At 42.8% G+C, this 14346-nt stretch overlaps 1 protein-coding gene across 5 annotated transcripts in view; it reads right to left on the bottom strand.

Moving 5' to 3' along the window:
- The window catches only part of EVL (Enah/Vasp-like), a 246294-nt gene that overhangs the window by 198320 nt on the left and 33628 nt on the right, over positions 1-14346 (bottom strand). For 4 of the 5 annotated variants that reach the window (XM_059723216.1, XM_059723219.1, XM_019481592.2 and 1 more), the window contains exon 1: positions 10593-10630. The exons of the other annotated variant lie outside the window; for it this stretch is intronic. In XM_059723216.1, coding sequence (XP_059579199.1) covers positions 10593-10615 — 23 coding nt within the window. In that variant the 5' untranslated portion in view covers positions 10616-10630. Of the gene's footprint in view, positions 1-10592; positions 10631-14346 lie in introns of those variants that run through there. 5 annotated transcript variants of the gene reach the window in all.

Below are 14346 nucleotides of genomic sequence, written 5' to 3'. Positions count from 1 at the left end.
AAAAACCCTCTGTTCTGAATCAGACTTGATCTTCAGCCCCTCACATTCAGAGCAATGGAGGCCAACCTCTTTGGCAGGTATGCCATCAACTAACCCTCAAATCCTCCCCGAGTACCACTCCAATCCCCTTCCTCTTCTAATCTGCTCTGCTTCCTGCCCTGTCTGCTGCTGTGCTGCCTGTCCCCTCCATGATCTATCACATGACACATGAGAGGGATCCAGAATCAGGGCAAGAAAAGAAACCTGTTTTAACAAGTTGCTGTTACCTAGTACAGCAACTTGTTATGTATAGGTGTATTTCACACCTTTAGATTCAGCTGCAACTCAGCAGTACCCAATGGATCACATTATGCTCTCATCCTACAGACTTCACTCTTAGGAGGCACAGCTCCCACCAACTTCAACAGGAGAGATGTCCCCTTACATAAAAGTGTAATGTAGTCCAATCTCTAGATCTAAACCTGAGTTTTCACAGTGGGCTGTACTGACAATTCATCTCTCAGCTGCTGCTTAGTTAAACCAATATTAATGTAAAGGGACAGTGACTCCATAATCACTTGACTTGGAGGGAAAATTCTGAGTAACCAACATTCTGTGTCAAAATCAGGAAAGTACCTTCTTTAATCTCAGACAGTACACAAATTCCAGCTTCAGGACCAGCATCTGAGGGCTCTAGTCCTACTGGCTACAGGCCGACTGCAGTACCTCCCTGGGCTGGGACTTACTAGAGCATAGCCTGCCCTTTCAAAAGGGAAACAGCTGGTACCTTCTAATTGTTATCTGTGAATGAGCTGAGGATTCAAATGCAGCAAAACCCCTCCAATTTTAACTCCAGGTGAAGGAGTGTTAAACTTCGATGTGGTTTTGCTGTAGTGTATTTGCTTCATTCTCCATTTGTTTACACGTAACAGTTTGAACATATGAGAACTTTGAGTAGGGACCTACTGAATTCACGATTGCACAATTTTTGCAGAAACCATCAATTAGGGCAGGCTCCAGGGCTGGGCTACTTGCAGCAGGAGGTGCGAGGGCTACAGACAGCAGCTGCCTGCATCCTCTGTACCTCCTGCTGCAAGAAGCACCACTCTGTATCCCCCTTCTCCCCATGCTCCAAGACTCTCTGCTTGCTAGTAAATTGGGTTTTATGTTTGTTTCTTTTTGCAGTGAGCCTACCAAAATCAAGGAGCCTGCTGCCTGGGGATGGCCCAAAACCATGGCTTAATTACCCTGATTAAGCCCAGGGAAGCCATTAATCCATGTTTAATACATGGATTAATGGCTTCCCTGGGCTTAATCAGGGTAATAAAGCTGCAGTTTTGGGCCATGTGGCAATCTGAGGGGAGGGGCAGGACTATGGGGCCCCTTGGCCAATCGGGGGGGGGGGGGGGGGGGGGGCACCACACACAGCCTGTGAAAACAGTAGCCAGCCTTGGGATCTCCCCACAAAATTGGCTAGGCAACCTACTCATGTTCAGTAGACCCCTGTGTATGAGCTGCTGAACCAAGTGTTCAAACTAGTGTCCAACCAAGAGATCAAACCAGTTTAGTGCCATCTTGCACGTAAAGGAAAGGGCTGGGACTCTGGTGAGCCATAGTTGGGACCCGTTTAGCACAGGCAGGAGCATGGAGCCATGGGGAACGGGCAGGCATGTTTCCCTGTAGTTCCATGCTCCAGCCACACCAAGCCCTGGCGGTTCCTCTACCAGCAGAGTCACTGTGCTAAACCCCAGTGCTAAACTCCCCCATGGCTCCAGGCTCCTGCTTCACTAGATCCCAGTTGTTTCGTGCTCCAGTTTCCAGCCTCTCCACAGCACAGCCCTCTCCCAGCCCCTCCAACCACAGGATGGGAATGGGGGAGGTGAGGAAGGAAGTCACAGCTCCCATCAAACCACCCGGACAAGGGAGACTTGGTACCACAGGGAAATTTCAATTAACTCTCACAAACAAGGTTAATTGAACTTTGCCTTGGCTTTTGCCCACTTCCAAGTGAAAGGTGCAGTCCTCTCTGGGGAAGCTGAGAGAGCTGGAATTGGGTCCGGGGTCTGGAATCAGCTTGGCAGGAGTCTGCAGAGGGTTTCCTAGCTCCATGTTCCCATTGCCACAATCCCACTCCCAGCACAGGCAGCCTCTGAGCATAGATTCATAGATGTTAGGGTCGGAAGAGACCTCAATAGATCGAGTCCGACCCCCTGCACAAGCAGGAAAGAGTGCTGGGTCTAGATGACCCCAGCTAGATACTCATCTAACCTCCTCTTGAAGACCCCCAGGGTAGGGGAGAGCACCACCTCCCTTGGGAGCCCCTTCCAGACCTTGGCCACTCGAACTGTGAAGAAGTTCTTCCTAATGTCCAATCTAAATCTGCTCTCTGCTAGCTTGTGCCCATTGTTTCTTGTAACCCCCGGGGGCGCCTTGGTGAATAAATACTCACCAATTCCCTTCTGTGCCCCCGTGATGAACTTATAGGCAGCCACAAGGTTGCCTCTCAACCTTCTCTTGCGGAGGCTGAAAAGGTCCAGTTTCTCTAGTCTCTCCTCGTAGGGCTTGGTCTGCAGGCCCTTGACCATACGAGTTGCCCTTCTCTGGACCCTCTCCAGGTTATCCGCATCCTTTTTGAAGTGTGGCGCCCAGAATTGCACGCAGTACTCCAACTGCGGTCTGACCAGCGCCCGATAGAGGGGAAGTATCACCTCCTTGGACCTATTCGTCATGCATCTGCTGATGCACGATAAAGTGCCATTGGCTTTTTTGATGGCTTCGTCACACTGCCAGCTCATGTTCATCTTGGAGTCCACTAGGACTCCAAGATCCCTTTCCACCTCTGTGCCACCCAGCAGGTCATTCCCTAGGCTGTAGGTGTGCTGGACATTTTTCCTCCCGAGGTGCAGCACTTTGCATTTCTCCTTGTTGAACTGCATCCTGTTGTTTTCTGCCCACTTGTCCAACCTATCCAGGTCTGCCTGCAGCTGTTCCCTGCCCTCCGGCGTGTCCACTTCTCCCCATAGCTTTGTGTCATCTGCAAACTTGGACAGAGTACATTTGACTCCCTCGTCCAAGTCGCTGATGAAGACATTAAAGAGTACCGGTCCAAGGACCGAGCCCTGCGGGACCCCACTGCCCACACCCTTCCAGGTCGAGACCGACCCATCCACCACGACTCTTTGGGTGCAACTCTCTAGCCAATTCGTCACCCACCGGACTGTGCAGTCATCCACGTCACAGCCTCTTAACTTGTTCACCAGTATGGGGTGGGATACCGTATTGGAGGCCTTCCTGAAGTCTAAATATACGACATCCACCCCTCCTCCTGTGTCCAGGCATTTCGTAACCTGGTCATAAAAAGAGATTAGGTTGGTCAGGCACGATCTGCCCGCCACAAACCCGTGCTGGTTTCCCCTCAGCATAATCTGCCCTGCCGGGCTCTCACAAATGTGAGCCTTGATAATTTTTTCAAAGACTTTACCAAGGATGGAGGTGAGACTGACTGGCCTATAGTTGCCCGGGTCCTCCTTCCTCCCCTTTTTGAAAATGGGGACCACGTTAGCCCTTTTCCAGTCCTCTGGGACTTGGCCCGTGCGCCACGAGCGTTCGAATATTCCCGCCAGTGGCTCTGCAATGATGTCGGCCAGTGCCTTCAGCACCCTCGGATGGAGCCCATCCGGGCCTGCCGATTTAAAGGCATCCAGTTCTTCCAAATGACTCTGCACCACCTCAGGATCTACGCATGGAAGTGTGGCGCCTTGCTGCTGCCTCTCTACAACCCCAGTGAGAGACTTGTCGTGCCCCTCACTTAGGAACACTGAGGCAAAGAACTCGTTGAGGAGTTCAGCCTTGTCCCCCCTATCTGTCACCAATTGTTTCTGCCCATTTAGCAGTGGTCCTATTCCTCCCTGGGCCTTCCTTTTACTCCCAATATATCTAAAAAACAATTTCTTGTTGTCTTTTACTTGGGTTGCCATCCTCAGCTCCATGGTAGCTTTGGCCAGTGTAACTGCCTCCCTACAAGCACGAGCAGAGGAGGTATATTCATCTTTAGTGATCTCACCCTGTTTCCACTTTTTATGTGCTCCCCTTTTGGCCCTTAGGCTGCCCTGGATTTCTCTGGTCAGCCATGGAAGCCTTCTGGCCCCTTTCCCTTTTTTGCCTCGCTCGGGGATCGTCTTGCTTTGTGCCCGAAGGATCGTTTCCTTTAGGCACAGCCACCCTTCTTGGGCTCCCATCCCTTCAAAACTCCTACTCTGCAGTGCTTCCTTGACTAATCGCCTGAGTGCATTGAGATCAGCTTTCCTAAAGTCTAGCACTTTCACCCTACTAGTTACCTTACCCACTCACCGTCTTATGTTGAATTCTATTATAAGGTGATCACTGTCTCCCAAATGGCTACCGATCTGGAGGTCCCCTATCATGTCATCTCCTGTTGCCAATACCAGATCCAGTACGGCATTCCCCCTAGTGGGACCATGCACCTCCTGTGTCAGGTGGAGGTCCTGTATACAGGTTAGAAACCTGCGTGAGCGATGGGACCTTGCTGTCTGCGTCTCCCAGCAGATGTCTGGGTAGTTTAGGTCCCCCATGACTACCGCCTCTTTAGCAGTACCATCCCCTGGGTAGCACAGCTCAGGAGGGTAGCTCATTCACAAAGCAGAGGGGGTGGGGGTTAGGAGGGCATCGTGGGATTCTGGAGAATCCAAACTGCTCGCTTTATCTGTGTGGGAGCAGTCTGCTGTTACTGAACCATGACCTGTAAAGCATAACTCAAAGATAAACCTTGCCCAAAGTGGCATGACTTTGAGACACTTAGAGGACACTTAGCTCGAGTTTTCCCACTTTAGTACGTGGATGCTTGTGTTTTAACTGCCTTTAGTATGGTCTAAGTGTAATATGGAACAACACCTTTGGGTTATGGGCACATATACATTTGGAGCTGTATCTTTACAGGACAAATCGTGCACACGATGCTTTGGCTTACTCATTTTTTTGAGTAAGGGAAATCGCAAGTCCAACAACATATGTACCAGGTGCATTGTACTAGAAAGGGTGAGAGGCTAGCTATAGTAACTTCCCTTGGACACACTGCCTAAGGCTAAGAGAAAGCACTATGCTATGGAAATCCAGCACTTCAACCAAGGAGGATTCATCACTGCAGGCTAGCAGCACTGTGTTGAGGCTACATGTTGAGAACTGCCTTAAACTGGTTTTTCCCCCCCCAAAACCATTATAGCATTTTGATTCAAGAACGAAGAGAGGCAGTTTGGGCTAAAGCCAACTCATCCTTCCCTTGTGGATACAGAGATGTTTTTTAAATCATTGCATTATGCAAACTAACTTGCTTCATTTCTTTCGAGACAGACCTTCATGGGTTTTGTAATAGGTTATTCAGGTTCTCTTTATTATTTAAAAGACAGGCATATGTTTCAATACATCTCTGATAACATGCAACAGTTGCAGGACCTGAAAGCAGCCGAGTCTCAGCTAAAGACAAACTCTAAACATGTGCAGACAGTACAACTGGAACACTTCTGCTACTGACATACCAGTGATGAGCAAACAACTCCAATTTCCATGTGGTAGAGGGCCCATGGAACCTGGTGCCATTTTTCCCCTTGGAAGATGTTTTTGCTGCAAATGTTTGATATTGCAGTAGATCTCCTGAATGTCTCAATCACAGCTGCCCATCCCCCACCCCTATGCTAGACTCTCTATATGGAAAGGGGAGCCTTACCACTGACTTGAGAGAGCCAAGATTTACCTCCTGGGGCATGCATCAGACATCTGACAATCCAAGAAATACCTTGGAATAAATCTACTGTCTAGCTTATTTGTTTCAAAGACAAGCTTATACTACAATTCACAAGCATTTTAGCTTGCTAATAAAAATATCCCTACTACCTTATTTACTGGGACAAAGCTGTTTTTATCTTCAGTAAATAATACCACATAGCTAGAATATGTTATTCCCATCATTATCATCAGCAAATGGTTTCAGAGTCATACATATAGCAGGGAAGTTTTCCTCATGTTATTTCTCTGCTTTCCTCTCCGACACTCATTTATCAAGACAATAAACCATGTATGCAACAGAAACCTTTTCTTTACTCATTTGGCTGTTTAAGGGAGGGAATTTAATGTTCCCATGAGGAAACAACAATCTCTCAGGGGTTATGCTTTGTTGATGAGTCACTTGAAAATACTCCCAGCATTCACACAATTTGGGGGAAAAAATGAAGCCGGATTCTGTGGACCTCACTGAAGCAGAATACTCGGTGGCTCCAGTTTTCTGAGTCTGGTGAAAGTTGTGCCTTAGTAAGACCACCAAAACTGGGCTTTAAATTACGTTTAATATTAATGCTGAGGTTTTAACTCTCTCACCTATGAGGGACTTGGAGCCATGGTTCTCACAGCAAACACAAACTTACCACTTATGCTTGAGCTACTTTCTTTTACTGTGTCTTATGAGATGCGTAACATGACATGCTTGCATTTGTTTTGGGTATCTGGGAATCGTACCTAGATATTCTGACTCCTGTGTGCAATTAAAATCTTCCACCTTGACAATACATTTATGCCAGATTCTATACTGTGTCCTGTTTTTAAAGAAGGAAGAAGAACTTCGTATGAGAAAATTTGAGGAAAGTGTTTTTAATTACTAGGAACTTGCAATGACCTCAACCGTAACTGGATTTAGTCCGTTGCAGCTGGAATGTCTGGTTTATATTGTTACTGGTTAATTGCTGGTGGTTATGAAGTATCACATGAAGGCTTTGTATGTAATTTTGCAACTGCAGTAAGTTCAGTGCTGCAGGCAAGATAATTTTGAGATGCTGTCAAATGCTGCCCAAAAATAGCATCCAGTCCTGTAAAACCCTGAATGCAGTCCATTTCAAACACACTTCTGCCCCTTTGGTTTTATCATTTAACTTCAACATTTTTACTTCCTTGACTATTCTCTTCTTGCCAAAACAAACAAGCTATCTATCCTATTCTGTAACTTTTGTTGCTCCCGTTAACCTGTGATGTCAAAATGACCAATTCTGAACAATGCAATGGCTCCACTTCTTGAAACCTGTACCCCAAACCTACACATTCTTGTAGAGGTTGGAAAATTTCTTAAACTATTGCTTTGCTGCATCTTGGTTATTGATATTTTCTTGAGAAAGAAAAATGAAAGGGCTTACATTTTCAGAAGTGACTAGGGATTTGGGATGCCTTTTTTCTTTGGATGCCTACTTTGAGGTGTTTTACCGCAGCTTAATACCTCAAACCATGGTTTTTGCTGTATTCAGGAACAGCTCATTTTGACTTTCTCTTACTGTCCTTTTTGTATGGTTATTGGTTTTCCTAAGAAATAGAAAGTTCATTGTTAAAAACACTGAAATACAATGGTGTCAGGTGCATCAGAAACATACAGATGCTGGTTTTGTGGCTGCATGATGAAAGATGCACTCACTTTACAAACCATCCTGGTGCTACACAGACTAATCTAGCCTGAGCATAAATGTATAGTCTATTCTTGGCCAAAGGAAAAGCATCTTCTATAGCTCTCACAGGATGTTGAGCATTAAGCTGAGAGCATGCACACTAGTAAGAGGCTGAGAGAACCAGTTTGTGAAAAACTATAAAACATACCAGGGGCTAATGATCCTCTGGACACAGTAAAAAGAAACAAACAATGAAGACAACAAACCAGATCCTCAAAAGGTGCAAAGTGGCAAGGTTACTACTGACATAGGGCTCCTTGCGTCACTGCGACTCTCAGGGAAGAAGTAACAGTGCTCTGGAGTTAATGCCTTCTTCCCTGTCAAGAACATGACCTGTGAGGGCCACGTCTGGAATTAGTAAATTCTCACTGAGGTTTCATCCCTTTGTTTCTCTGGGGCTTAAGTCTTGGCTCATTACCCCATCATCACAAAAGCTATATTTCATCCCAAAGCACTTCACAAATAAGTATTTTATAAACAGCATGCCAGGGTCACTTCATCCAGCCCCGGAGTGAAACGCTTGAAAAATCCAACAGTTGTGCAATAGCGCACAATGCTCCACAACCATTTAGGCCAGTGAAGAACACTGCATCAACTTGAAACTGTAGGGGGAACTTAAATAAACAGAATGCAATCACTCCACTTGGAATTAAGCCAGAGTGCTAGCCTGCACCCCTTTTTCAGAGTCTGATGGGTATTTAGGGCCCTCTAATGCCATTTAAGCCTTCGTTCAGAGAAGAGCGCCATCTACTGATTCATCAACTCTACATCCCTACATCAGTGGTTCTCAACTGGGGATAATAAGATCCTTTTCGGGGTGTTACAGTAATATTAGCACTATTAGGTATACAGACACCTACCTACACATAATTCCCAAGATAAACTGAGAGACTTCACATAGGAATCCATAATGTCAAAAAAGTTGGACTTGCTGTGGTCTTTCTGAATTCTTTGCAACAGAATAATTGCTCTGTTACTTTTATGTAGTCAAGAAATGATTAAAATCAGTTTTTGCAACTGGATGCTGCTAAATTCAGAAACGTTATGAAGGAGTACCTTGTGTTTTAAAAGGTTGAGAACCACTCCCCTGGGTGCTCCAGGTTCTCTATCCAAATACTGAACTAGGCCAAACATTTTTATCTTGTAAGATATCCTATTGTTTCATTACAATGAAATACATTTACCAGGCATAAGGGAGAATGCTGAAAAAAGACCAACTTTAAGATATAACCTAAAATGGAACACCACTTAAATGCCTAGTAAAATAAAATATAAGTCTTAAGGCTACTGACCAGACGCCACAGCCCGTATGGGTGGACGATCTTAAAATATCTTCACAGTTTAGACATGCAATTTTCAATGTTATTTTCAAAGTAAGCCTAAGAGGACAAGGCTAGAAAATTCACAAGTCTTATTCAGTGTGCAGACCAGCATTTAAATACCATTGCTACACTAAGTAAAGGTCTTTGTCTGAGATCTCTTCATGTGAATGGGTCTACCACAAGAAAAACCAAACAAAACAAAACAAAAAAACAGGTAGAGCTTTTAAAGTAGACTCTTCAAAAGCGTATCTTTTCTAGCAACAATCTGATCACAGCATTGCTGTATTAATAATATGCTTAAATCCCATAGATGAAATACAGATAGCTATGAATTGATACAGGGATATATAATGACTAGTCAGTTTGGTGCCTATTTACATCTTAATTTACTGTCAGCAATTGGCTGCATCAAAATTTGTGATCATATCTTGACAATCCTATGACAACTGCAGTTACATAGTACTACATGGTGTTCCAGTAAAATCCTTTTAAAAAAAGATTTTACTGAAACAGCATCCTGCTGCATTTCACAAACAGCAGAACTTCTATTCACTGTAAGCCTTCATTTCTTCACAGTTTTACACCTGGATATGGGACAATTTCTTAATTCCCTTCCCCCATCATTCATTTCCATTTGAAATTGATGAGACAAAAAACCCCAAACATTTTTCAGTATCAAAACATTAAAAACCTAGTCATTTTGCCAAAGCACAGATTAGCAGACAACCTTGTCTACATTTGGTATGAAATTTTGAAAGTTCAGAGAAAAAAAATTGGGTGGAGAATGCCAATTGTGTATGCAAAACTGATCAGCTCATCTAGTTATATACTACTTAAGTAATATCATACCCGCCAGTGTTTTCAGGGGTATTTATAAAATTAATATAAAAGAATTATTGCTATAGGAAGACAACATAGCAGAAGATGACCCTGATGTTGTCATAACACTTCACCATTTTTATCTGGCCAGTTTTATGCTATGACTGTTAAGAAACCATATAAACCTAAAAAAGTGAAGACCCATGAAAGGTCAAAAAAAAATTAATAGACCCTAATACAGTTTCATTACAGATTAAATCATCAATTATGTTAGTACCTCTATTTGCTTTCTTTCATATAGCTTCAAAAGCCTGTCATGATTTTAACAGACCTTGATGCATGCATATTTGAGGTATGGGGGGGAAGGTACATTACTGAACAGCACTAATCAACAAGGTCCTAATTTTGTACTTTAACAATCACAGTACTTCAAATGTTTGCCAACAAAACCCCACCCAAACCCCAAATTAGTCAGATTATATTTTTAATGCAATTCATAGGATATTCAGCAGCTACAAGATTATGAAAATGGCATGTATACTCTGCAGCAGCACAAAATCTAATCCCATATATGATCCAGACATCAGTATTTTCTCCCTTAACTATCATGATGTCTATTCCTTATAGAACAAGCATCTGTCAGGTTTGAAGGAACCAAAAATAGCAGAGACCTTTTCAATAGAACAGTTTGCTTTATATTTATAACTCTATACTGTACTTGCAGTGTCTGGTTATATGACTATAAAATATGTGCAAGATATAATAAATTATCCAGCTTTGCACTGCATCATGCAGTTAGCTATCGTTTACCTGCATTTCATCCTAGATATTCCTTACAACACATAGGGTAGATATTTTAAAATTCAAGAAACATTTGCGTCTTCAAGAACTAACTGTAGAGCCGGCTGACATTACACAGCAAAAACCTTGTGAGAACAAAAACCAAGCACACTGATGTATAAAACAGAGAGCCTACCTGAATTCTTCAAATGCATACATGGCCTAGTAACTAAACAAATTCGCTGAAATTTAAAATATTCTTCTTAATGTGCAGGAATACCATTTAGTTTGTCAATCTGCAGCAAGATGCATAATTAAGAGACAGTATATTGCAAATATTCTGAAGGGAAAGGGTATGCAGATACTGGCCTGCAGCCTACAGCTCAGCCAGCTGCTGACAAGCAGCAGCTAACAGGGAAAGGCGATAGAGTACCATGTGATCATTCCAGCAAGTCTGATTAATGCAGTATACTCCAAGAATACAGCCCGGTATCTTTATTATTCTAGCCAAATAAGTCAAATACTTTACATGACAGACTCTGTAGCTAAATGATTGTTCACATTTTACATCAGAATCACACAGAGGACAAAGAGAAAGCCAACTAACATATGGTATTAATGTTTCAATCTGATAGATTAATTAGGCCCATTTACACTGATTTTCTTAGCTTGCAGTGATATTTATTATCTTATGGTGTTTTTTATGCATATTGAATTGTCAGTGTCACAACAGAAGATTAGCACCATAAGCCCCCCCTTCTATAAATGCCAGAACATATTAAGTAGTTTTTCTACTGCAGACTATTCCTGACCATTTAACTCCTTCACCCCTGAATTCTCTGCTATCACATTCAATTTGTAACAACATGTGTGGAATGTGCCAAGTCAAATTCAGGCTTTAATGCCAATAAATCACAGGAGTGCAACTGAAGAAAGACGGATAAAAGCCAAATAGTCACATTTTAAAATAAGATAAAAATAGAAATGGGAAGAGTTGACAATTTTGTGATTTGTGGCATGTGATTCAAGATTCTTCAGCTGCCCAGTCACAGACCAAAACACCCCGGGAAGTTCTTAGATGAAGAGAACACATGTTCATCTGAATGGAAAGTTTCCCAAAAACAGTAACAGAACTTAAAGCCTTTGAAGTCACATGATGAAAACATGGAACAAGGGAGTGTGAAAGGATGCCACCAAAGTACAAATGCTTTATGGCAAGAAACTGGAGCTAAAAGATATTCCAAGCACAGGCTATGGAGAACAAAATTACATCTACTATATGTAGAGAAAGGGGGAAAAAAAACCCAGGAAGATGCAGGACGCACTCCTAGAACGCTTCGAAAGACGAATCATATGCTCTTCAGTAACAACCAGAGAGAACCTATGTCAATAAGCATGACTGCTAAAAAAAGTGGAAAATTAGAAGACAAAGAGCTGTCATTTCCCTGCCTGCTGAGCCACACACCACCTTTGAGGGGAGCTTAAGACTGCTAGAAACACAGGATCAAAGCCATTATCTGTTTAGGCAGAACCTGCACCTGTAAAAGAGGACACTTCATTGGAGGATTCCAAGAAGCTAACCCTAAACCCAAGGAGCCTTCAAAGAAGAAGACGCCTCCAAGAGAGCCAACCGCCACTAGAATCTTAACAAAAACTTGGCACTGAATTTTTCTGGAGCAAGGAGGGTTTTTCTTTAGGGATGAAAGTACGAAAGGAACAGTAAAAACACTGAATTTGATTGTGTAAAAGAAAATAAGTTGTGACAACAGGAATAAAAACTCCTGTCATAATAACATTACATGCCCTGGTTGGCCAGTTCGTAATGTTAGGTTTTGATATGTCGGCTATAAAAAGTTGTATTACCATTACAATATTGTAGTAATTAGAATGCACAAGGTCAAATTTTCCCATTGGTTATGCCCTTTTGATATCTGATGTAAACAAAGGGTAAATTTGGCCACAGAAGTATTTTATCCTCTGAAATGCATATTAAAATGCAGAGGTGAAATGAAAAGTGAATACTTTTGATCCACTCAGGTGGTGTAAGAAGGGAAGAGACTGAAGCTTTCAAACAGAAGAGAAAGTCACCTCCTTCAAAATACAGTCTGGTGAAAGCACGTAAAATACCTAGACACAGAAGTGGAATCCACCTGGCACCACTGAAAACAATAGAAGTTTCATCCTTAGCTACAATGAAACAAGGATTTCAGCTTCGAAGTCAAGGTTAAATCTGGAGAGAGCCCACAGAAATAAAGAAAGAAAATCTGAAGGAGGGTTGCCTACCTAATTTTTGCCCCTAATCCTGCTCTGAAGACAGTGGCTAAACTGCTGTTGATTTCAGAGGAAGTGAGCTTGGCCAGTGTGTGTAATGTTCAGTTTTGATATGCCTGCCATAAAAATGAATTGCATTTAAAAAAATATATCCCCCTTGGATTTGAGCTCGCTAAATCACTGTCATGACTTTCGATGCTGCAACCACTATGAACAAATATGCAAAGAAACAAGCTGCTGTTCAAACCATGACATGGTCATCAATGGCCACTCTGTCCAGGCTGCAGGATGGTGTAAAGGGCAAACACCCTCCAGAAAGCTTTTGCAACAGTGGACCTTTACTGAAAATTCTGACATTTAACAAGTTACCTTAGTTTCAAGCCAATGTTTTCCCAGCTACTTGTAGAGTTCTGTACCGTCCATTTAGGAGCCTTGATCTACAGTGGAAGTAACTGTAATTTCTTGAAACAAAATAATGAAGAGTCCCATGATGAGGAAAAATCTGACCATATACATGTCACATTGTCTACATCAATGAAGATTAGCGTATGAATGCCCAATCGTCTGTATAACTTTAAAAGGTATAATGAACACAGGAGCAGCAAAAATGTCAATGCCTTATGGATCAATAAGAATGGAATGATCCTGCCAGAAGCTTCTTAAACAGTTGCTAAACACAATTATTATTTTTTACTGACAACCTATACAATTCTTTAACTGATGTATTTTATGCAACGTGAATGTAACCTTTCTGCCAGGCTCCGGATGGCAGTAACAAGGGCCACATTCGACTTTAGGGGTTTAACAACAACTCTTAAATCTGGCCTGAGCCCACACCAAGAAACCTGAAAAGCAAATGTAACTGGATGTTCTAAAGTGAACAAACTTTCCCACTCACAAGTAATGTTCTACTAAAACAGGGTTTATTACATGTGTAACAAGGGATAAACATACAACCATAGAGAAAACCTTAACCATTAAACATCAAGTGAAACCCAAACAGTTAATAGACTAAGTCAGCAGCAAAACTACCCAGTCCATTGGAACAAGAGACTCACCCAAGGAGACACAGACATTGCCACCCACCCTGTCCTGCCTGGTGCCTCAGACTGCACAGACCTGCCCACTTTGAGGCAAACAGCTGTTACAAGCAGGCAATGGCCTATAGGATGCAGTGGCAGCACATGACGGGAAGGGGGGCTCCTGTGGCCCACAAATCCTGACAGAGAGCTCCCTGCAGGATGCTCACCCACTCAGACACAAAGTGGTGTTGCTGTGGTCTCATTGTCCATCAACACTGGCATCCAGCCTCTTTCTGATAACAGATCTTTAATCAAGCTCATAGTTTCTTAGTTTTTTTATGGACAGCTCCATGCCTTTTCTTTCTCTCTTTTTTTTTTCTTTTTCCAGACAAGTGTTTTTATCGCTTTTTTTTTTTTAAACAAAATGTCTGTAAACTTACAAATAGCTGGCAACCCTGATCTCAATCAAACTGCAACTTCTGATATCCATGAGTAAGAGTACCGAATAGTGGCTTTATGGTATCTAAGAGAGAACAAAAGGAGCCGTGTGCATCAGAAACCACAAAAGGCAAAGAATAATTCAGTGATAACTCGTTTGTTTGAGCTGGGTAAGCAGGGAAGAGTACAACTGAAAATAAATACCTACCTCATACCCAA

This window comes from Alligator mississippiensis, chromosome 2 (genome assembly GCF_030867095.1).
Source record: "Alligator mississippiensis isolate rAllMis1 chromosome 2, rAllMis1, whole genome shotgun sequence".
NCBI classification, from domain to species: domain Eukaryota; kingdom Metazoa; phylum Chordata; order Crocodylia; family Alligatoridae; genus Alligator; species Alligator mississippiensis.
This window is presented reverse-complemented; position numbering and strand designations above follow the sequence as displayed.